Genomic DNA, 23,971 nt, shown 5'->3' on the forward strand with positions numbered 1-23,971 from the left:
CTATAATGCAGATTTACTGTGATGCAATAGCCGGGCGCATCTGACAATACTCGCCATTCCCCTCCAAGGAGTCCGCGAGGACCCCCGCGTGTCGACAATACCCCCCCTTCACAAATCCTAGCACCTTCCTATCATTCATTTTACTGAGAACTCAGACAGGTGCCTGATGGTGCTGCTCCTATTTTTAACACTATGGTGATTCATTGTGTCTGTTTTATTGGAAAATTGGTAAGAATTCACAGATTTCGGGTATACTGGAGTTCTATTGCTTTAGAATCAGCCCCTTTGTTTTCGTTGTTATGGCGCTGAGAGTGAACAGTCACTCCAAACTGCAGTTTATGGAGCTCTCGATATGATCGATTCAATCGGTGGGTCGATGGAATAGCAATTTCGCACTCTATTGTCTTTTAGTCTCACAGCAAGAAGCACAGGCCGCTGATGCTGCACTTCAGAATGCAACGCCCATTACAGCTGCAGATCCTTACTTGGGATACTTGGGACCAGCATTAGGAGGATCAAGTGCAGTTGGACTAGCAACATGGAGTGGGATAACTCAGCATCCCCAACACGAAACAGAGGAAAGCCCGACGAAACTTCCTCAACTGGGTCTGTCCCAAATCCCTCTTCCAGCCGATTTGGCTCTATATGGGTATATTTCATCTAGCAGTTTGAAGATTGTAGCGGTCCTGGAAGAAATAACGAGTTATTCTGATCCAGATTTGAGAGCTGTGAGTAACCTATGCATCGGTTGAACTGGAATTGTTAGTTCCTTTTATCCGGTCAATCGAAATTGAGTGGAAGCTCGTTTCGGTATTTATCAATTGTTGTACCGCTTCTAGCATCGCTGTCTTTATCGGTGACTTCGCTCTCCTTCGCAGTTGTTTCGACTTCTTCATCGGTTGTATGCTGATGCGATATCGAATCCATTTTTCGTTGATTCAATTGCAACTCCAAGATTTTTAGACGCTTTGGGTAAGAGCGAGATTTGTATCAACTCGTTATAGAATTGAATTCCAGATCAAGTCGTTGTGGCGAATTCAAAACTTCTTGCTGGTTATTAGAATTTATTGCTTTTCCGTGCAAAACAACCGTCACAACATGCCGTGTATTAAACCTGCGCTGACTGAGAGACAGGGACGCCCCTGCAAAAACGACAACAATTGAACCAGATATGAAGGCAATTACAACAATGGAAGGTGAACCAGACGTCAAGACAAGAGCAACAATGGAAGGTGAACCAGTCGTCCAGACAATAGCAACAATGGAAGGTGAACCAGACGTCAAGACAATAGCAACAATGGAAGGTGAACCAGACGTCAAGACAGTAGCAACAATGGAAGGTGAACCAGATATGAAGGCAATTACAACAATGGAAGGTGAACCAGACGTCAAGACAAGAGCAACAATGGAAGGTGAACCAGACGTCAAGACAACAGCAACAATGGAAGGTGAACCAGACGTCCAGACAATAGCAACAATGGAAGGTGAACCAGACGTCAAGACAATAGCAACAATGGAGGGTGAATCAGACATCAAAACATATGGAGCTCAACGGCTGGTACAGAAATTTCGAAGGGCTTCCGACGAGCAGCGACTAGCTTTCCTGACTTACATCCCTGTCGGATTTCCTAATTTAGATTCGTTCGCGCAAATATTGCGAACTCTCGAGAAGTCTGGATCGGACATTATCGAGGTTGGGATCCCATTTTCAGATCCCGTCGCTGGTGAGTTTTCCTTGTTCTTCACTCATTCCATCTTGTGAATTTCGTAAAGAATTCCATTTTTGGGCTCATTGTCTAATTCCATCCCAGATGGCTTAACTATTCAAATTGCGAGTTCCCACGCTCTGAAACAAGGTGGTTCTCTTGAAACGGCATTTGCTTCAGTGAAGGAGGCGAGAAGCGCTGGTCTTGATGCAGGTGTACGTCGCTGAACTTTCATGCATTGAGTAAAACTCATTTTATACTCAACTTCATGTTGTGATTTGGGTACTCAGGTGATTTTTATGACGTACTGGAATCCCGTTTTGTCCTATGGTGTGGAAAACGCATGCCGTCAAGCTGTTGAATGCGGCGTCGATGGATTTCTCGTTGTCGACCTTCCATTCGATGAGGCGATAAGTCCATTGCCAGGATTTGCATTCAAGGTCAATCAATTTTGATCAAAACTTTCCGAATCACTCCTTTTTTAGAGTCACAAGGAAGGCCAACTTCCAAGCTTTGTTGATCTTTGTAATCGATTTCATTTGGGATACATTCCACTGGTTGGTTGTCTTGATGTTCGATCACCACGTCGATTATTCACTACAGATCGCTCCTACAACACCGTTCACTCGTACACTCAGAATAATCGAATGTGCGAACGCGTTTGTCTACTGCGTCAGTTTGTGTGGAGTAACGGGCACTCAATCAATCGAGGACTGGAAAGCAAGAGCCACCGAAAATCTATCAGAAATCCTCCTTTCTGTTAAAGCAGCATCAGAGCGGTTGTCGGCATCGACGAGTGGATTCTCTGCTCCTCCACTCATCGCTGGATTCGGAATCTCGAGGTTGGATCCCTCAGTAGGATCCCTCACATGTTTTCATGTTATCTTCCAGCGCTGAACACGTTGAAGCTCTTGGTCTTCTGGAGGGTGTTGCTGGGTTCGTTGTTGGGTCTGCTTTGATCAACCATATATCAGCAGCTTGTTCTAATCTCGATGGTCATTCTGGTAAATCAAAAGATATTTAACAGTCATCCATATATATAATGATGTTCAGGACTTAAGAGAAGACTTGCGCACTTGATTAAGAAAACTTTCGTCGATGACTCTATACCCAAGCCATCACCAAGGATTTCTACAGAAGTGAGGCTGTCGTGATGATTACTATTCTTTGATTGCTATTCTTTGATTGCTATTCTTTGATTACTATTCTTTGATTACTATTCTTTGATTACTATTCTTTGATAGGTTGTCTGCGCCGCCATATCCGAGTTCTGTTCCACTTTTCGAAAATCTTTATGTCGCCAGTCTCCAACATTCCGCATGATTGAAAATGCAGAAGTCGTCTCTGAGTATGCAGTTGTCGACAGTGGATCTGATCGTGATGGATGGTTTTTCGGAACATTTGGAGGAAGATTTATCCCTGAATCCTTGATGAAGGCCCATGAAATGCTCGCTCATGAATTTTCTTTAGCGCTTAAAGTATGCTTCTTCGTTTTCGACTTGCAAATTCTTCCTTTCAGGATCCAGAATTTATAAAGGAAGTCGCTTCCTTGAGACGCAATTATATTGGAGGTCCGACTCCAATTCATTTTGCACGGCGCTTAACAGAAAAGCTCAAAGGGGCTCAATATTCTTTAAACGGGAGGAGATGGGATTCACAGGGGCACACAAGGTGAGATTATTCTGGCTCCGTTCGGTTTTTACATGAACCTCAATATGGCTTCCTCATTTTGAACTCCTAATTGTATTTGTAATTGTGTTTCCAGATCAACAACGCAATAGGACAAGCTCTTCTTGCGAAAAGATTGGGAAAACGTCGCATCATTGCTGAGACCGGGGCGGGACAGCATGGAGTTGCGACGGCAACTGCCTGTGCTCTATTGGATCTTCAGTGCATTGTCTATATGGGAGAAGTTGACATGAAGCGACAGGAATTAAACGTTTTTAAGATGCGAATCTTAGGAGCGGAGGTTGTGGCAGTGACATCCGGATCGAGAACACTGAAGGACGCCGTGAGTGAGGCCTTGCGTGACTGGGTGGCTAACGTTTCCACAACGCATTACTTGATTGGCTCCGCTATTGGTCCTGATCCATTCCCGAAGATCGTTAAATATTTCCAATCGGTCATTGGAACTGAATCCAGAGCCCAAATGTTGAAAGAGTCCCCATATGAGGATTCTGCTGGACCCGGAAAGTTACCAGACGTTGTTGTTGCATGTGTTGGAGGTGGTTCCAATGCAATTGGGACATTCTCTGCCTTCGTTGAGGATGAGACTGTCCGACTGGTTGGGGTTGAGGGTGGTGGAATGGAGTTATCAAATGAGAGCCAGGAATCTCTAAGCTCAGCAGACACAACAAGACGATCAGTGAAAGTCAAATCAACGTTTGCACGAGGATCATCAAAGCAAGTTATCGAAGAGCCCCCCCTGGTTGCTCAACATTCCGCGACACTTTCTAAGGGTTTGTTGATGCTTGATCAGATCTCCGTGTATCTCTGTTTCTGGTTCTAGGGACGCCGGGTGTGTTTCATGGAACTCAAACGTTTCTCATTCAGGCACCGAGTGGACAAATCCTAGAAACCTCATCGATCTCAGCCGGACTTGATTATCCTGGTGAGCAGATGATTATGAAAAAACTGAGAAAGAGTTATCAACTTATTAAGAGGGACGGATGAATCCCATTTTCAGGAGTTGGTCCTGAACTCGCTCATCTCAAGGAAACTCGGCGTGCTGAGTTCACATGGGCGTCCGACAAGGAGGCCGTCAATGCGCTGATGATGACAGCAAGAACGGAAGGCATTATTGCGGCAAGAATTCCAAATTTCATTGAATTCTTCACATGATCTTGATTTTTGATAGGCTTTAGAATCTGCCCATGCTCTCGCTTGGGTTATTCGTGAGGCTTCTAAACTTCCTTATGATCAAATTGTGTTGGTAAGGGTGACGTTGAAATATCCAGGAACAGACTTGGTGACGTGGTTGTGGTTCATCTGAGAATTAAACTGAATTGATTGGCGGCCCCATGGGCGTTGCTGTTTTGTCGTCAGGTGACGATCTCGGGACGTGGTGACAAAGATCTTCCCACACTCTTTCAACTACAACTTTTGTCAGATTGCTCATAGGTTCAGTGCTTGCCGTTCACGTCTTTCTTTTTAATTCTTTTTCACACAGTATGAGTAGCATGCTTTTACAGGCAAAAATTGAAATAAAATATATTTACAACAATTTGACATCTTCTTTGCGTCTTCTGACCCAAATGTCAGAAGCACTTCCCTTTCCACATACCACCCAACCTTCTTTCAGTCAACCTGTTCAGAGGTCCTTTGCGGGAATAGCAACACACACACCTCGTTTCCCAATCACCCCCCCTCCCAGAATTTTAAAACCTGAAATACCACGGCATGAACCCTACGGAGGGAACGAGGACGAACAAGGATCCACAGGCGAAACCATTCATGAATGGGACATGATCACGCCAAAGACAAAGGTGTCCTGGTGCAAAATGTTCTGCTGCTAATCCATCTTCTTTTTTTTACGTGTTTTCCTGTGGAGACCAACTTATGCCTACTAGTCATCTGGTCGCATGCCATACACGCCCACTTCTTGAAATGGTGACTCAACGAGAAAACCCAGGTTGTTGCGCGATTCCCAAGCGAGATGTTAGCTGCAATTCAGGACTTCCCAGTGATGTGGGGACAGAAACCGAGTTTTTTGGAAACATCCACAAGGAGATGCGTTCTGTTCACAGAGCCAAACAGCATTCGAACGCCCACCGGAAGCGCGAAGCATCAATGCCTCGCTTTTCAACGTGCGAAACCGATTCGGTCGGATACGCGCCGAGTGTTCCGGGATCAATTGAGAATTGCGGAACATACGAAGTGAACCGAAAACCAGAAAGCAACGGAACTATTGGCGATACGAGTTGCCCCCTCCACCTCATCATCAAACCGCTCCGATAATCATGCCACGACAACTGAGCTTCGGAGCACCCCAGTTGGCGCCATTCCCATTAATGCAGAATCAACCTTCAAATCCATCAATCGTTGGAATTCCTCTTCAAATGCGAAACACTCAAGAAATCGAATACAGGAGCCTGATCAAATCATCGAAACGGTGAAGGAATTTGTTGTTCAGATTCCTGGTGAAATCGAAACGAAGGAAGTTGAACATGTCCATGAATGCGTCCACCAAGTCTTTCGAGATGTTGTTGAAGAAGTTTCTGTTGAGATTCCCGAGTTCGAAGTTGAATTCAAAGATATTGTTAAGGAAATTCCAGTGAAAGAAATCCGAGAAGAACTTTCATTGAAAGAGGTACGCGATGGAAGTCCCAGAACGAATCGATAACAGACGTGGCAACTGAATGAATGATGACACTCGATAAGCGCTAGTCTAGTGGTGCCTGGTGTGTTCTATCATCCATTGGGGTGCCCTTATTTGTCACTATTTATGGCACATAATAAGCTTGTCTTGCTCTATGGTCTAGTAATACCTCGTAGCCATCCAGTTGACCCCCATTTGTCGCGCTTACGTCATGCAGAAACCAGTGGATCAGTTTATCGACAAACCAGTTCCAGAAGTCCGAACAGTTAAAGTAAATAAGGAAATCCCACGTCTTGTTCCTGTTCCGCTTGAAGCACGCGGTGTTCTCGAAGTCAGACTTCCTAAAATTGTCACAACGCATCAGAAAGTAAGTTGACATTAAAATTCTGTCGGACAACACTTGCCCTCCAATTGATACTTGTAAAGAAATTGTTGGTTTTTAGGTAAAGTATCCGATTCTCGATTTGTCGAGATCGCTGTTCCGGCTGACGGATTGTCGGAGAAGTTTCGAAAGAAGTGTGACGAAATGGTTCAAGAAGTCACGACGTTGATTGATGCGACGCAAGAGTCGTCTGTAGCTTGTCCAAAATTGAAGCGGTTGGCGTGAAGGCAAAACAGTGGCATGGAGGGGTTGAAAAGACATTGAAGAAGGAAAAAACCGAAGGCAACAAAACGACTTGAAGAAGCTTGGCAAGCAGGAAAGTTTCGACTCTCGACGTCTTTCTTCTCTTTCAACGCACGAAAGCCTTGATTCAGAGACCAAAAAGTCTCTTGTCCGTATCTCAACAAAACTACCACCGGAATTCCTTTTGCGAGTGAAATCTCCGATTCATCCGAATTAGGGGCACCAGACACTCCAGGCCTCGTGGTTCGAAGCATCAGTGCTGCACAAGCCGGTCAAACATCATTCAAGCAAGACAACCAGTTGGCCAAGGAAGTTCGACCCCTGGCTGAGTTCGACTCATTCAGATGACTCAGATTCGATCCCTTCCCTTTACACGTCTTCGTCATCATCATCTTATCGTGGAGTGGCGGCCAATTTATCGACTCGCCTTAGACGCCAAGCGCTATGCTGTACAAAATGGTTCTATCGTTGATTAACTGTCCAATTTTTATTGTGTTTTTTTGGTTTACCAAAATTTGTTTTTTCCCTCAACTCGTCAACTGCTTTCAATCAATTGTTGTTCATAGGGACCCCTTACGTTTGAGATGTCGACGCCAATAACCAGTGAAACCGCCACAAAAGTCCCCAAATGTGAAACAAAAGTGAACCATTGTCAGAGGCTGAGTTGGACCCGAGGGCAGCAGTACAACCTAAGGAAGCGCAAAAGTACAAATCTGAGGTCATCAGGGGACGCTAAACGCGTCAAACACAGTCAAGCGCCTAAAATTCCGAAATCCTATTAGCGTTCCTTCTCCGCCGTCCGACAAAACCCTCGAAACTCAACCTGCCGGAACTCCGAACTCCTCCAAGCTGCTCGGCAAGAATTGGAAGTCACTCTCCTGTAGACTTCGATGCACCGTCGTTCATCTCGGCCGCAGAACTTGATGAAGTTCCAAAGTCTCCACCCACTGCAACTCCTCCTTCTCTCTCTCCAATTGCAAAGCGACCCATTCGAAGTGTCTTTTGCCAGTTGTAGGCCTCATACGGCGTCATCGAGCCCTCTTCTTCTTCCTCAAAAGTTGAGATTGCAAAACATGGAGTGCTCGTTGAATACCGAGTTTGATCGACCTGTAGATCTCTCTGGCGTATTTGACCCTTCTGTCAGATTTTACGGTCCAATGCAAGATCCCAAGAATCCTTCCATCGTTCGTTTTAACAAAGGATTCTGTGGGATCCGATGACTCGACATCCACTCCCCACTCCAAACACAATGCCATCCCGATTCCGTTTTTTCCGACATCATTGACTCCCCTCTAGTGATTCTACGATCTGAACCTCCTCTGTCCCAAACTCCTCTGTCCCAAACTCCTCTGTCCCAAACCCCTCAAGGCTCAGATGATCCTCTCATAGCTCCATCGCTAATGATCCTCCTCCTGAAATGCGTCGCTTGGTGAACACAAAACCCGTCATGCTCGCCAAAATTCTCCCAAGTGGTCCTTTGCCACGTAAAACTTCTTCTATTAAGACCTCAGCAGATGTTCCGGCCTTCTCTAAACATTAGAGTTCAGTTCCTTATTGTTTGGACGTTTCAGTGTGGCAAAACAACTTCGTAAATCACTTCTTCAATCAAACGACGCCTGCTCCGTTGAGTTCAGCCTTCTTTCAAGTTTGACAAAAACCCTTTACTCCGAATTGGAACCTCTTTTCGGGTATCCTCGAGCTTCCGAGACCTGAACTTGCTTTGAGTCGCTCTGTTGTATCATTCCTCCACGATACAATGGCATCCTATACAAAGCTCTTCAATAGTAGTCCTTGCCAGTTTAAGCAGGATTCCCTCACACCGCCAACTCCCTCAGTAGCCCGCAGATCATCTTGGGACGAATCCACAATTCACCGATTGGCTGCTTGGGGAGTCAGACGCCTCTCTACAAAACGTATACGCTGCGTTCCGTAATGGTGGATCCCTCCCTTTGGGACATCTAAAGGACATTCATGGGGATCCGAAACTCCCTCTTTGTTTGGGAACTATCTCAATTATCATTGATGTGTTCGAGGTTCGAGTGAAGACACTTCAAACTATCTTTTTGACTTTATGCTTGTAGGAGTTTTTTGGAAGGGTCTGGGAGCTTGTCGCTTCCATGATGAGATTCTACTTATGCCCCCCCGATAGAAGTCTTTTTTTGAGAAGATCAAATGATAATACCAGTGATGTTGACCCACCAGGGCTCTTACACAGCATTCAACAGTTGGCTCCAGTCCTCAACCCTTCCACAAGATTTACAAAATATCATCTCCTACCACATGTATGAACACATAGGGATTGTCGCGAATTCCAAGGGAGAGCGAATTAATTTTGTTGACGCGAATAATCTCTCAATTGAGAAAACTCGACTCTGAGCTGAATGGTTTTTGTAAAGTCTCCTGGAAATAGAGTTCTGAACCAAAAAAAAAGATTTGCCGCCTTGATGAGAAAAACAGCTAAAAAATGGACTGATAAAATTTAGGGCAGAACGAAGTTTTTATTTCTCATTCAGGCCAACTACGCACACCATTAAGTGATCACTTTGTGTTCTGGTAGTTATCCTCTTTGCCTGCAGGAGATGACAGCACGCTATCGGCTCGGGAGTTCTACGTCTTTTGATATGGGGGTTGTGGCTCACCGCTCACTGCTGATCGAAAAGAGCTGAGTTCCACCCAGACGGATCCGTCAGCTGGATTTCCTTGTAGCAATGACGCCCAAGTGAGTGGATAATAACATGCAGCTCATTTTGTTCTTTTTAGGCAATTTTCACAGATTTTTTATCAGCTGACCATGATGTATGCCTATTGGAAGGCGGGCAAGCATATGGATCACGCTGTATTCGATATCTATTTCCGTCGCTGCCCTTTCAAAGGTGAATATGCGGTATTTGCTGGGATCAATGAGGCGATTCGTTTTATCCAAACACTCTCCGTTTTACTCCTTCCCAAATTGCATATTTACGGTACGATCATCATAAATAGAAAATAGCGGAGGAGTTCAAATGTTCAAGTCGGAGAACTTCAAAAGTGTCTCGCAAAGCTGCATGTAGCACGGATTGATCCTCCCGTTGATCCCTTCCAAGATGTGCATAAGACTTTTCTGCAGAACAGTTCTCACAGAGTGCGACGCTGAATTTTTGATTATTTGACGCAAATTAATGGATCCTGTTTAACAGTTCACGCATTTAAGGAAGGTTCCTTGGTCTTCCCGAATGTTCCTCTTGTCCGTGTTGAAGGCCCGTTAGGCGTCGCTCAGCTTATTGAGACTCCGATGCTGAATCTTCTTAATTATCCCACACTCATCGCTACGAATGCTGCAAGGTAAGAGTAGCGCGCTGCGACAATTCAACTCGATGTTCCTGATTCTGCAGGCATCGACTCGTAGCTGGATGGAATAAGGAGCTCCTCGAATTCGGAGCTCGTCGGGCACAAGGTCCTGATGGGGCGATGAGCGCCTCACGTTACTCTTATCTTGGCGGTTTTGATGGCACCTCAAATTCGAGAGCTGGCCACTTATTCGGCATCCCTATCAAGGGGACGCATGCCCACGCCTTTGTCACTTCATTTAAGAGTGCGTCTCATGTAAACCATCCTGACCCATCGCTGATTGCCACGCATAAGATAAAGTGTGGTCTTCCTCGTCTACATTCCATCTATTGCATCTATTCATCTACCGCTCAGTTATTTCCTTATTCACTGAAGCAGTGATCAGGTCGCTCTATCTTCTATTTTCAAGGTCTCGATGATTTGAAGTCAAAAAATCTTGAGTGTCCCTCCCTTGGAGTTCATTGCGAAGACTTCGTTTCAGTCGTTCTCTCATATCGTGATCAACTTCGTGCGGCTTATTCACAATTTAGACCAGATGGATTAATGAATGAGGGGGAACTCACAGCCTTCATTGCTTATGCCCAGGCTTTTCCCACACAATTTTTGTGCCTCGTCGATACGTACGAAACGCTGTCGTGTGGTGCGTTGTCCGTCTGATGGTTGACTGATTGAATTTCTTATCACTCAGGCGTTCCTAATTTCTTAGCTGTTGCTCTGGCTCTCAATAGTCTCGGACTTGCTCCTGTTGGATTCGTCTCGATTCTGGGGACCTTGCGTATTTATCTCAGTATGTTGTTGTTTCCATAGTTTAAAATTGCGTTCTTCCCAACCAGAAAATCCCGAGAAATCTTCAAGGACGTCTCCCTTCGTGTAAAAAAGTATTTTTGAGAATTATTTCCGAATTTTTGTCTTCGTTTCAGTTTGAATGCGCGTTCACGGAATTGAAGATTGTTGCATCCAATGATATCAATGAACACGTTCTAATGGCTTTGAATGATCAAGTAGCTCGTGACAGAGGAATAGAACTCTTTTATTTCATTTCCTTCTTTTCCAAGAAACACGAGATTGATACCTTCGGAATTGGGACCAATCTCGTCACCTGCCAAGCTCAACCCGCCTTAGGGATGGTCTATAAATTGGCAGAAATTAACGGAAGGCCAACGATGAAGTTGTCCCAAGAAATCGGCAAAACGTCAATTCCAGCAAGAAAAAGTGTTTATCGTCTTTACACGAAATCAGGGGAACCTGTTGTCGATTTGTTATTAGTAAGTTGATCGAATTGGGACACAATTTTGTATGGTTGTCTCCAGGGTTATGAAGAGCCAAAACCTCAACCTGGTATTCGATTCTTTTGTTGCCATCCATTCGATTCGAATAAGCGTTTCTATGTTGTGCCCCAAGTGGTTGAAGATTTGTTGATTTTGTTTTGGGACAAGGGCGTCTGCAAGTTTAAAGAAAATCTGGAGGTTCGCGACTCTCCTACCCGATTGTGTTTCAATACTGTCCCCTCTCTATTTGCTATCTCTATTTACTATCCCATCCATATTTACTATCCCATCCATATTTTCTGTGTTCCCATTTCTATTTCAGGATACCCGAGCTCGCTGCATCGCTCAGCTTCAGCTGTTTAGAAAAGACATTCTCAGGCCCGTCAACCCAACGCCGTACAAGGTGTCAACAAGCTCAGTCTTCTTCCAGTTCTTCGCGCAATGTGGGAACAAACTGCTCCAATTATTCACCCTCGAATAGAAGGAGTTAATTTTCCAATACTGTTTTCTTGTGACTTGTATTCTTTGATGACAATTTTTTGTGTGAAAAAAAAGAGATTTTGGTAAGTACATCAACCACCGGAATCCGAATCGTACACCCCTAGCAATGACGACCCAGCAGGGGCTTCACTGACTTTGCACAATTCAACTTTCGATCGCTTTGAAGAATCCACTTCATTCATTGGTCTGCATCGCTTCTTAACGATGAGTGAAACTTTAGAAGAAGCAATCAAGCTGCTAGAAGACGAAGAAGATTCTTCTTTAATCAAGTTGTCTCTTTCGTTCAATTGTGCGGTGCGATATCCAGCAGCATGATCGCTGTCCTCCCCACCACTACTACTATGACCCAACGTTGAATTTAATTGACGTTGACTAATCTCTTCACGAGCTTTTTCAAAATCTTCCAAATCTTCACCTTCTAGCTCTGCAGAAAAGGCAAACGACATTATTTAATTAAACACTATTTAATTGAATGATTTCAAATATCTGAAAACAACCCTTGAATCTCACCTTCTACTTTTTCCTCTTCTTGCTTCGGTAGCCCTCCTTGCTTAATCCATTGAAGAGCGTCGTCCACTGTTGATTCCCGATTTAGCAACCTTTTGTTGATTTTTCGCAGCTCATCCAGTTGCTCAAGAGCCATCAGTTCATTTGCCGTGCTGTATGTTTTATGCTCTAATGCCCGCATGGAATCTGTCGCAATTTCCTCCTCTAGCTGATCCTTAAGGACAGTTGCTGAACACAAAAGAAGGACAACTCAGAACGAGATTCCTGAACATTCCAAACCTGCAATCTCTGCATCCCGTCTTGGGTCGTACGTTCGTGTTCCTCCCGAATTCCAAAACGTATTCCGCATTCTTGGGATCCGTTTTGAATGCGATCTCGGCACGGCAATGCGGACAGCGCCCATAAATCTCCATATTGCGATTCCCAGATAGTCTTCTCCAACCACTCTCTCGCAGCGGCTGTTGAATTTCGTTCCAATGTAAACAAATTCGCCGCAAGTTGAACAACACAAGGTGAAGGGAAACATGAAGCGCACATTCATCTGCTTCACCCCCCCCGGAGTCTTTTTCTTCTTCTGGAGCACATGTCTATATTGCCGACTCTTCTCCCGAAGCTTCTCCGGGTCAAAGTCGGGAGGATAATACTTGACGAGAACCTTTCGATCAGCCATTTTCAAACAGGACTCCCGTGGGTGTGCCTACTGGCGTCCGCAGTCTGAATCAAGGAAATGTCTGGTTTATTCCAACGCGCTAGAGCGTTTTTAGGTAAGAGATGCGGAAATGAACCGCGCGACTCTTTCCCCTCAGATCATCCACTGGGCCCTCGAACCGTTCATTTTTGGGTAGGCAAATACTTGCGACAGTGATTTGTGGACTAAATCAAGCTGTTTGTCGCAGTTATTGTTTCTTTGATTTCAGGGCCCAGTTGCCAATTGGGGTTTCGTTCTAGCTGGAATATCAGACATGAAGAAAAGTCCAGAGTTCATTAGTGAAAAGATGACTGGAGTGTTGTGCGTTTATTCATTGCTCTTTATGAGATTCGCCTACATGGTCACTCCAAGAAATCAGCTCTTGTTCGCATGCCACTTCTGTAATGAAACTGTCCAGAGCACAAATCTTGGGAGGAAGATTTTATATGAGAAGAACAAAGCACTTAAAGCTGTTTAAGCTTGATTCCAACAGTTGTCGTTTTGGATATTCTATCAGCCATGGCTTCTCTTATGGTTTTTTCTTGTTTGCAAATTGCTGAGCTGATTAGGCCGTTGAAACCGACATTCAAGTATCGTTGGCATACCATGCTCATGTCACAACCTCACCACCTGGTCCGTTAAAGGCAGGCTTCGCTGCCTTGGTTCGGGTTGGGGAACGGCGGTGTCACTGTTCATTTTGTTAAGGTTCACGAGGGGTTTGTTAACAGGTGAGGAAAAACATTCAGACAGATTTTCGGACGACCCATGGAACAGAAAACTTGGGTGAGGAAACAGATCAACAGACGACAAAACACAGTAGAGCAGGCTAACACACAAGTCGCACAGCGGAGTCGACCTACGCGACTAGACACTTTTAGCAGGCGCGAGAACGGTTCCTACTGTCAATTTATTGTTCCAATCATCCTCCAAACGTTGTAGCGGCTGCGGTGACGGAGTGACGAATCGCTTGGATTCATCAGCAGGCGACGCGACTGGAGTTTGAGTCGCATGCGGCTGATATGAGTCAAGCAGATCATCCCAAGAACGTGACGGACCAGTTGGAACTTGTGATGGAAATCGGACATGAGATGGGGAAATCTTGTGCAACAATTCAAGATTCAACCGCTGGAGAGAAGGAGGAACGCTTCCTTCTAAAACCCGAACGTGAGCAAGTGGAACAGTTCGCTGAGGAACTCGTTGATCCCAAGGCTGACAAATGACCGTCTTGTCCCTGACCTCCAGGACTTTGGCAGGAAGTGACCATGACGAGGAATATTTTGATGCGGTGTTGGTGGGGTTGAGACTGGGCTTGCTTCGAGCTGATTCTCCAAGAAAGTGAACAATCCAATCTCCAACCTGGACATTGTGGACCTTCTCCACCTGTGCACGAGTGTCTATCAGCTGCTTCTGATAGATGGCCTTCAATCTGGCCTCGCGGCGCAGAAGAGTGATGGGTTGTTGGCTTCGATAAGCCTGCCACCCCGGAAACGGTGGTTCGAACCCAAATAGAAGGAAGAAGGGGGATTGTGAAGTTGCTTGATGGGGTGTGGAGTTGTGGACTGCAACAGCATCCTCCAAAGCCTGCTCAAATGAAGGCGCCCCTGCATCCAACGCCGATGCAATGGACATCTCAATCGCGCGATGGCATGCTTCGTTCACCCCATTCCCTTGTGGATAAGAGGTCGACGCTTTGACCAAATAGGCCCCCAAATCTTCAATGACAAACTTTTGGAATTCTCGGCTGGTGAAGCAAGACCCCCGATCAACCAAAACAGTGGAGGGTTCTCGGAAGATGCGAACCCAGATTTTCTTCAGCGCCTGGACAACGGATGCTGTAGTGGGCGCGGACTGCGTCACCTCTGCTGCAACGAAACGAGTTGCGTGATCAATTATCACCAAGTACCAGAACTTTTGTCCCTGAACGAGACGATGGCCGACGTGATCCAGTGAGATCAGTTGAAGGGGTATGGGATGAGATAAAACCTGATGCAACGTTGAAAGCTTGGGAAGTTGGTGGTGACGAAGACATATCAAACAGTTGGAAATGTAGCTGCGTACATATTGAGCAAGACCTTTCCACCAAACCCATTTCTGCATCCTCCGGATCGTCCGTTGAACGCCGAGATGTCCGCCAAATCGGCTTGCATGGAACCAGAAGGTGAACACCTCGCGAAGTGGCTCAGGCACAAACAACCTGTTTGTCCTGATGGAGTAACGGATGCCATCGTTACTGATGTAGGTGGCTTGCTTCTCTTCGTCCGTCATGAACTCATAGTGCCGCTTCAGGTCACCTGGTTGAGGAACAGGAGGAACATTGGTGTGGGACGACAGCGGAAACTCGGTGGTTGCGGGAAAAGCGGGAATCGCGATGTCCTCGATATCACGATCCGCGTCTGGATCGTCGACGCTCCGACTCAGCCAGTCGGCGATTAGGTTGCATCTGCCACTGATGTGTACGATCTCCAAGTCGTACTGCTGTAAGTAGAGAGCCCATCGTTGGACCCTTCCACTCTTTGCCTTGTCCATCCATTTTAGCGACTCATGATCGGTGAGAACGATGCACTTGCCCGCTCTGATGTATTCGCTGAAACGTTCTACGGCCCATCGGATGGCGAAACATTCTCGTTCGCGCGTATCCCACTTTCGCTCAGCAGGAGTGAGGCCCTTGGATGCGAATTCGATGATGATGACGTCCTCTTCTTGTTTCTGTAACAGGGCTGCACCAACGCCCGTGCTGCTGGCATCACAGACCATGATGAAACACCCTTTGCCACGGGGTGCTGACAGAAGAACACAGTCACTCAGTTCTTCTTTGATTCTCTCGAACGCCTGATCGTGGATTTCTGACCAATTCCACACGCTCTTTTTCTTGAGGAGATCATTCAGAGGGCTGACGATGGACGAGAACTGAGGTGAGAATCGACGCAAGTAGCTTGCAGCGCCAAGAAAGCTGCAGAGTTCACTTTTTGTAACCGGTTTCTTGGCGGCTTTCACGGCTTCCACTTTTCTGGGGTTAGGACGAATACCTTGAGAGCCAACGATATGTCCTAAAAGCGGGACCTCCGACTTGACGAGTTCACATTTACGGATTTTGACGAAGAATCCGAACTCAACACATTTTTCCAAGACCCGCTCGAATCTCCGGAGAAGTTCATCAATGGAATTTCCGAATATTACGATATCGTCAATGTAGGAGAGGACACCGTCGCTGTACAGCTCTCCGAATGCTCGATCCACGGCTCGTTGAAATTCGGGCGGGCTGTTTTTGATGCCAAACGGTAAGACATTCCACTCGAATTGTCCTTTGTGCGTCACTATTGCTGTTAATGGCTTCGATTCCTCTGCGACAGGAATGTTCCAGAAGCCGTTGTTGAGATCAATTGTGATGTAATAGTTGTGGTGTGCGGCAAGTTGAAGGTTGTCCCACAGATGAGGCAAAGGGTACACGTCTGACTCAATTCGTTTGTTAAGACCCCGGTAATCCAGACAGAGCCTCCATTCTCCCGAAGGCTTTTTGGTGAAAACAGGACATGAACCCCATGGAGATTTGGAGGGGCGTATAGCCCCAGCTGCTAACAATTTATCGAGTTGCTTGTCTTCTTCTTCTCGAAGCTCCTTCGCTAGGGGACGAAGTTTTTGCTTGATGGGATTTGCCGTCGTTGTAAAGGTGGCTTGGCCGGTCTTTACTTGTCCAACTCGTGGGCGGAGCCACGCCTCATGGAAGCGGGGTGAAGATTTTCCAGAGGCGATTGCTGACGTCTGAGGAAAGATGACTTGTGAGTGTGTTGAAGATAGTTTTGTGTGATTCTATCAGCTCTTTCTCCCCCAAACTGTCATCAATACCAGTCACTACGTTGACTTTCTGTGTATCGACTCGCCTTATTGACGTCACATCCGCTTCAATTGCAGCAATAACTTCCAATTCCTTCCATTTGACCAGGCATTTCCGCTTAGGATCGACCAACACGTTGAAGCGACTGAGGGTGTTGGCGCCAAGCAAGGTGGGAACATCCTGTTGGACCGCGAAAAAACTGTACTGGCAACGTTGCTGATCCGATGGCGACTGTTGCTGGTTTGCAAAGAATTCCTTCGGCACGTCCAAGACCCCGGAACGCTCTGACGACTTTGGTGAACTTGATTCCTAGCTGCTGCGCTAGACTTTGGCTGATGATTGATCTGGCGGCTCCCGAATCGGCAGTAACTATGACGGGTACGTTGTTAATCACTGCCTCGACTTTGACGTTTGTTGCTGGTAGGCGACCTTCGCTGTCTTCTATGGGGAATGTGTCCAAAGCGTTCATTACTGACTCCAGATCAGAGTCCGAAGATTCGTCATCCTCATCTGATGTTTCTGAGGATTCATCGTCCACATTTTCGATTGGGTGGGGAATTGTGCGACGCTTTGGCTTGAATCCAGATTCTTTCTTTTTTCTGGTGCGCCTTTCCTTTGCCTTCTCACTGCGACGTTCTGCGATGTCTTTCAGCAGTGATAGCACGCTTTCTGCTGTTCTGACTTTGTCCTTCTGTGTTCTGTCAGCGCGCGTCTTGATTTCTGTTCCCGATGGCTTTGGCTGAACTCGGGTAACAATTCGGCCTTGGTGGTCTTTAGTGACCATGTTTGGACATGCTGTTTGTACATGTCCAACCACTTGACATTTGAAGCATCTAAATGCTCGTTTGGGGCATTCTGATTTCCAGTGCCCCATGTTTCCACAACTTGGACATGGGGTTGTTGGAAGGCGCTGATGTGGATTTTGTCTAATCCTTTTGTTTGGACTTTCCGGCTCTGACGGCGCTGCTCGCTTTTCGACTGGAAGGACTTCTTCTGCAGAGTCCTCTCCGTCTTCGTGCTCTAGGGCCCTTGCTCGGGCCCAAAATGATTGGAACGTGTGAGTTCCTCTTTCTTTAGCCATTTGCGTGGCCAGACTTTTTGGTAGGCAACTTCGGCAAATTTCCAGAATGCGGGTTGCGGGTATGACCCCTTCATAGTTGTGGCGGAGGCAGAGCCGGTGGAGCCGAGTGATGGAGCTCCGGACCCACATTTCTGCGTTCAAGGCTGTTGACTGCCGGACCCCTTTTCTGACAAGAGTTTCGTGAGAGAACGTGTATTTCTCGTTGTCAAACAATTGTAATGCCACCCTCGTCTACCAGCCCTTCGTGACTGTTCATGGCATTTGCTGAGCCAATGATGTCCCTTAAGTTGCCATCTGCAACTGCTGCCCAAGCCTCTTGGAAGAGTGCCGTGCACACTCTGAACCGGCTGATTTGCTGGCTGGCGATGTCCACCCAGTCTTCCATCTTTTTTTCGTTCCTGGGTCGGAACGGGGGAAAATTAAGGCGTTCCATCACCTTATCCCTTTTCTGGAGTTGGTCCTCCATTTCGGCTAGAGTTGGCGCCAGAGGGAACCTGCTGCGCGCCGTGGCAATGGTGACGAACATCGGACTGCCGCCGTTCCCGGAGCAGCCCCCACTTTGGTCCGTTAAAGGCAGGCTTCGCTGCCTTGGTTCGAGTTGGGGAACGGCGGTGTCACTGTTCATTTTGTTAAGGTTCACGAGGGGTTTGTTAACAGGTGAGGAAAAACATTCAGACAGATTTTGGGACGACCCATGGAACAGAAAACTTGGGTGAGGAAACAGATCAACAGACGACAAAACACAGTAGAGCAGGCTAACACACAAGTCGCACAGCGGAGTCGACCTACGCGACTAGACACTTTTAGCAGGCGCGAGAACGGTTCCTACTGTCAATTTATTGTTCCAATTTCCCATAATGCAAACTTACCGGACAACATGCCGGATCTGTGCCTACATTCATCTTCGAATTCCCCGTGGCCTCCCGAGAATGACGCGGATTAAGCGATCTCTTGCTTTTTCGCGCCTCCTCATTCCATTTTGTATTGAAGGAGCAAATTCTCCGATCCATCATGAAATCCGTGCGTGTGTTATCGAGAGGGTTCGCTCGTTTTGTCGCTTAATGTCTTTTGTATCAATTTGTTTTACAGAACGGGGAAGAAAGTCTTCCTAATCCTAATCCTCCAATTGTTGGGGGTGCAGGAGCGACTGGTGCCCCCAGAACACCAGAAGGAAGCCCCAACCTCAGAACCCCAGTAAATCACACCATTACGCCTAGAAGCAGTGCACAAGGCAGTCGAAGAAGAAGACGTAATTCTGCTGATTACGCTAGAACCAGTCCACAAAACAGTCCCACTCGAAGAAGAAGACATAATTCCGCTGATCACGGTGGAACCACTCCACAAGGCAGTCCCACTCCAAGAAGAAGACATAATGAAGTCATTCCCCCGGCAAGCGAGGAAGTACCTCTTCCGAAACGACGAAGACCGACCGACTGTTTCGCGAATCTTTTTTACGAGGTGAGCGCGCACTTGAATGAACAGGGTGAAATGTTTTAACAGGTGTGGCGGAGAATGACTTCTCGTTCAGATGAACCTTTGATTGATCCCGACGATCGCGACAAGTAAATTGCAGTCGTTTTGTAGAAATAACTGTGTGTGTGTTGTAGCGAGTGTATTATCTGCTTGGAGAGTTTGCGAGATAAGAACTTGAGGGTGAGGCGGCTCCCTTGCAAGCACAGATTTCATACGATATGCCTTGACGATTGGTCTAAGAGACAGCCTTCATGCCCGGTATGTGGCACCGAAATACCGACAAGACGACGTCGAAGACCTGCGGCCCCTGTGGTTAATTCTTTTCAGTGAATAGCTGCTTGACAATGAACGTCCGTTTTTTATCAGCTAGATCAGGCACACAACCAGGTATTAGGCGCACGAGGAACTATGCATTCAATTCGCCAGTTGGACGGATCACCTCCCCAACCAAGATGGAAAGAGACAGCCAGTTGTTTTTCATGTTTGGAAGACGTTACGATTGAAGATCTTCTCCCTATTGCTTCAGCGATTCAATCATTCAAACGTGTTGCCCTTCAGTTTCCAGATTACTCCCTTCATCTCGCTCCTGATGTAACGCACGAATTGCAGAGACTGATTGAGTCTGGTGTATCGAGCAATGAAGCCAGGCCAACCCTCTTCATCCTCGCAGACACAGCGTGTGGCAGTTGTTGCGTCGATGAGGTAGCGGCTGAGCATTACGCCGCGGGTAGGGATATGGGACATGGGATCCCTAGTCGATGTGGGGTATACTGAACATTGGGTAGAGTACATGGACATCTGCGATAGGAATCACAGAATATCTTTTTCACAGATTGTATCGTTCATTTCGGTCATTCTTGCCAGTCCCAAACTTCACGACAAACACCCACAATCTTTTCCTTTCCCCGCGCTTCTTTTGACTTTCCCTCTTTCAATCGTACAGTGAGTTTCTTTTTCTTCGGTATCGAGTCTTATTGACGTTTTAGCTTTCACAGAATGAAGACATCTCTACTAGAACTCTTCTCATTTTCTATTCCGTTGAATACCATCATGCATTGGAAGGGATCATTGAGTCTCTCTTGGATTCCAAGAATCTCTCAAAAACAGATATTCTGATTTCTCTACCGAGGAAGTCGCAGCATCTAGAATTCAGTGCGAAACCATGTGAGTCATTTTTGATGGAACTCTCTTCTCTTCATCTTTCTCTCGCAGCCCAGAACGTGACATTTTTTGATCGTCGTATTGTCAGGGTTCGTCACTCTGATGCCTCATGGGAAGTTGAAGATGCCAGTTTTGATTTAGACGCCAACAAAGATGAATGCACGCTTCTCTTTATCGGTTAGTATCCAGCTCTTTCGTTTCATCCGGACTATGTTGCTCCTCAGGTCAAACCGATGAGTCAAATCCATTTTACAGAAGGTTTTTTTTTGCGGTTTGCGTCAGATTACAAAGTAGGACCATAGGAAGTTGGACAATACAACGAATCTGGCAATATGTCCACAGGTCACTGTCTATAACCCCAAGGATCCCACACCATCATTTTCTTCTCCATTTTCTCCTCCTATCCGTCGGCTATTAAACCAGCGATTCACATATTTAGATGTGGCGAAAGAAGGCGAAACAATCGGAATTGTTTATGGGACTGTGGGAGTTGCAGGTCACAGAGAGATCCACCAAAGATTAAAAGAGTTGTGCAGGTGATTTATACAGAAGTAGAATGAATGGCTATCATGTTATGAACGTCCATGTATGTGTTATGAGCGAGTATCTGTATGGACGATCTTTGTATTCTTGACGATCTTTGTATTCTTGACGATCTTTGTATTCTTGACGATCTTTGTATTCTTGACGATCTTTGTATTCTTGACGATCTTTGTATTCTTGACGATCTTTGTATTCTTGACGATCTTTGTATTCTTGACGATCTTTGTATTTTCGAATATATTCTGGTGTATCAGATCTGCACGAAGGAAGGTGATCTCGTTTGTCGTTGGAAAGATAAATGTTCCCAAATTGGAAAATTTTCCTGAAGTGGATGTTTTTTGCCTGATTCATTGCCCTGAATCCTCATTTGTCCCAAATCCCAAAGAATTTTCGAAGCCGATCTTAACCCCGTTCGAGTTGGAGGTAAGACGCTTTTCTTCAACGATTCGTGAAGTATCACCGTTGTATAGACGTCTTAGAAAACGTGTTCTAGTTTACCCATCAATGGTAAAGATCTCCCTGATATGCCATTCGAATCATGATCATGATTTTTCAAAAATGGCAAGATCTTCAATATTCTAAATAAGATTCTAAATTTTTTAGGTTGCTCTGGGAGGGCGGGAATGGTCGACAGAATATATATTAGATTTTCAAGAGCTCTTGACGTCTCCCTTGATGATCCCTTCCCACGAGGATCTATCGAGCGGATCCCTCAATAGTCGCTTTGTTTTGAAACGGAGGGATCTAGAGGGCGAAGCGCCTTCAGCTCTTGTATTATCAGGTGCTGGGCAACTGTCCTTGCCACTTCAATCCCAATTGACTCCATTAAAACAGAGAACTTTCCAAGTAGGAACGTTTTGTGTTATCCGTCTTTAATGGCCTCATCTCAGGGAGTGAAAGTGTTCTCTGAAGACTCGAAGCCAGATCTTCTGATCCACCTTGGGCTGTCGGGCATCGCTAGTGTGTACGAGTCTGAACCAAAACCTAAATAGATTTTTGTTTGTTACAAATGTCAAAAAAACAGAGAGCAGCTAGAAGTTGCGACTCAGCAGGCGCGTCAGACGCAGGATTGATGGCCTCCTAGAAGTATAAAAATGGAATCTGTACCGCGGTTATCCCTATGGACGACTTTGTTAGTCTCGTATTTACGCGGAGGACCAGCGAGCGAACTTCAGTCATGTTGGAGACAATTGGGTTTGACTCAAGACGAGCACGTGAGTCGTCATCAAGTTCATAATACGCCTCATCATTGATCGTCAAGTTGTATAATTATTTTAACGCATACAATAAGCGTCCTGTTTTGATCGTGTATTCGTTATCTTACTGAACTTGTCTTCTAGGCTCAAAATACATTTATTCGAATGATTGTCCGACATCCTCTCTGTGTTATCTTTCCATTATCTTCGAGTTTCGTTTACAAGACTCTTAAAATGTTTCTTGTGGAAATTGATCTTTCAAAAGGTCCCATTTCTGAAGACTTCCAGGCTGCTTATGAAGATGTTATGTATAGACGAGCACAAGATGCGGCAAATTTATTTCACCATCGGCATTTTTTTGTTCCCAAGTCAATCTACTCTCCAGAGGATCCTCATGTCTCTACGTCGCCCGCAGTCGACTTGTCCCAATCGCAGCGGCTTTCCGAAAGTCAAGGAAGTGGAGATTCAGTCGACGAGGCCCATTCTCACGTTTGAAGGCCTTCACGATATAGTCACGCTACGCCTTCATGACAAGCGGAACGAAGTGGGACTCCGTTTGTGGAGTGCGTCGTATGTTCTGTCCAACCTTCTGATCAATCTTGCTAAGGGCCCAATGACTACTCTTGGGACAAAGTGCAAAAGAAAAGGAAATCAATTGGAGGCGACAATGGGAGAGTCTAGCGATTCCGATTCTTTTTTCCATTCCTATTCATCTGCCGTCGTGTGTTGGAATGAATTCGATTGAGTTAGGCGCAGGTGTTGGATTGGCGTCCGTGATTGCTGCAACCTGTTGCCAATTCCACTGTTTGAATTTGACGGATCATCTTCCATCTGTTCTCCATAATTTAAGAATTAATATTGGAGATCTGAATCATCTAGAAATTACAAATGATAACAAATCATCAAGAGGGACATCGAGAGTATCATCCCCGAGACAAGAGTGTCGGAGAGAATGTCAAGAGGATGATGATGATGGTTTTATTAATTCGACGTCGAGTGATGGAGGGAATACACCATCCGTTGAGACGAAGACGATAACAAGAGCGTCCTCCTTTGGGACACGCTGTAGTGTATGTAACATCCCACCATCACATCCACCAACACCATCAAGAGATCAAGGAAATCTGTTAGCCACTTGGAATTTGCGAGACCGTCACTCTCATCTTGTCTGCCAGCGTCGTAATGCAGAGAAAATTGCTGTCACGTTGTTGGATTGGGAAAAGACTTCAGACGTCAAAATCGAGGAAGTGGGACGTAAAACGATCAAATCCGAACAGAATGAGCCTGTCGATTTGATTTTTGCGTCAGATGCGGTTTACGACGCGGACTTAACGCGACATCTCATCAAGACGGTGAAGAAGCTACTTCAAGCGTCTTCGCTCGCTCGACAAGACACTAGACGTGCTATTAGTCATTTGGCCAGTAAAGATTCGGAGATCCTTATAGAAGCACCATTCATGCTGATGACGTTAGCTAAACGAAACGAGGAAACATTACAAACATTCATTGATGAATGTGAAGCCCAACAGTTAGAAGTTTTTAGAATTAATTGCTCGGAAATGATCAAATCGAGTTCATATATCAAGGATCCTAGTGAACCTGTTAATCAAGATGGTGATATTCGTGTTTATGTAATTCGGCCAGATCCTGTATTTGTTTCTCCTTGAGCTGTTGTTCAGCACGTTGACCTTTTTTAGTGGACCGTCACGAACAAAATCTCATGATGGCTTCGTACTATAAACGAA

The 23,971-nt window shown here is 45.8% G+C and overlaps 3 protein-coding genes across 3 annotated transcripts; 2 read left to right on the forward strand and 1 right to left on the reverse strand.

The window, feature by feature from the left end:
- Positions 1-1,171: 1,171 nt before the first annotated feature.
- Positions 1,172-4,826, forward strand: LOC129618272 (uncharacterized). Its single transcript, XM_055533061.1, is given in 16 exon segments — positions 1,172-1,724; positions 1,812-1,921; positions 1,997-2,146; positions 2,192-2,334; positions 2,384-2,548; positions 2,598-2,710; positions 2,760-2,845; positions 2,951-3,184; positions 3,226-3,328; positions 3,331-3,377; positions 3,472-4,030; positions 4,142-4,165; positions 4,216-4,317; positions 4,393-4,511; positions 4,564-4,638; positions 4,752-4,826. Coding segments are annotated over 16 exon segments (2,658 nt in total).
- A 1,409-nt stretch (positions 4,827-6,235) lies between these two features.
- Positions 6,236-11,735, forward strand: LOC129618273 (uncharacterized). The gene is given in 13 exon segments (XM_055533062.1): positions 6,236-6,391; positions 9,435-9,569; positions 9,572-9,612; positions 9,756-9,784; positions 9,787-9,970; positions 10,021-10,220; positions 10,434-10,616; positions 10,665-10,724; positions 10,727-10,763; positions 10,810-10,846; positions 10,897-10,977; positions 11,032-11,390; positions 11,567-11,735. Coding segments are annotated over 13 exon segments (1,671 nt in total).
- An 81-nt stretch (positions 11,736-11,816) lies between these two features.
- Positions 11,817-12,655, reverse strand: LOC129618274 (uncharacterized). The gene is made up of 3 exons (XM_055533063.1): positions 12,532-12,655; positions 12,256-12,480; positions 11,817-12,169 (listed from the first exon to the last, which is right to left on the reverse strand). The coding sequence occupies exons 1-3, from the start codon at positions 12,653-12,655 to the stop codon at positions 11,817-11,819; spliced, it is 702 nt and encodes a 233-aa protein (XP_055389038.1).
- Between the last annotated feature and the right edge of the window lie 11,316 nt (positions 12,656-23,971).

Source organism: Condylostylus longicornis, unplaced genomic scaffold, assembly GCF_029603195.1.
Source record: "Condylostylus longicornis isolate FDR11 unplaced genomic scaffold, ASM2960319v2 ptg000796l, whole genome shotgun sequence".
NCBI classification, from domain to species: domain Eukaryota; kingdom Metazoa; phylum Arthropoda; class Insecta; order Diptera; family Dolichopodidae; genus Condylostylus; species Condylostylus longicornis.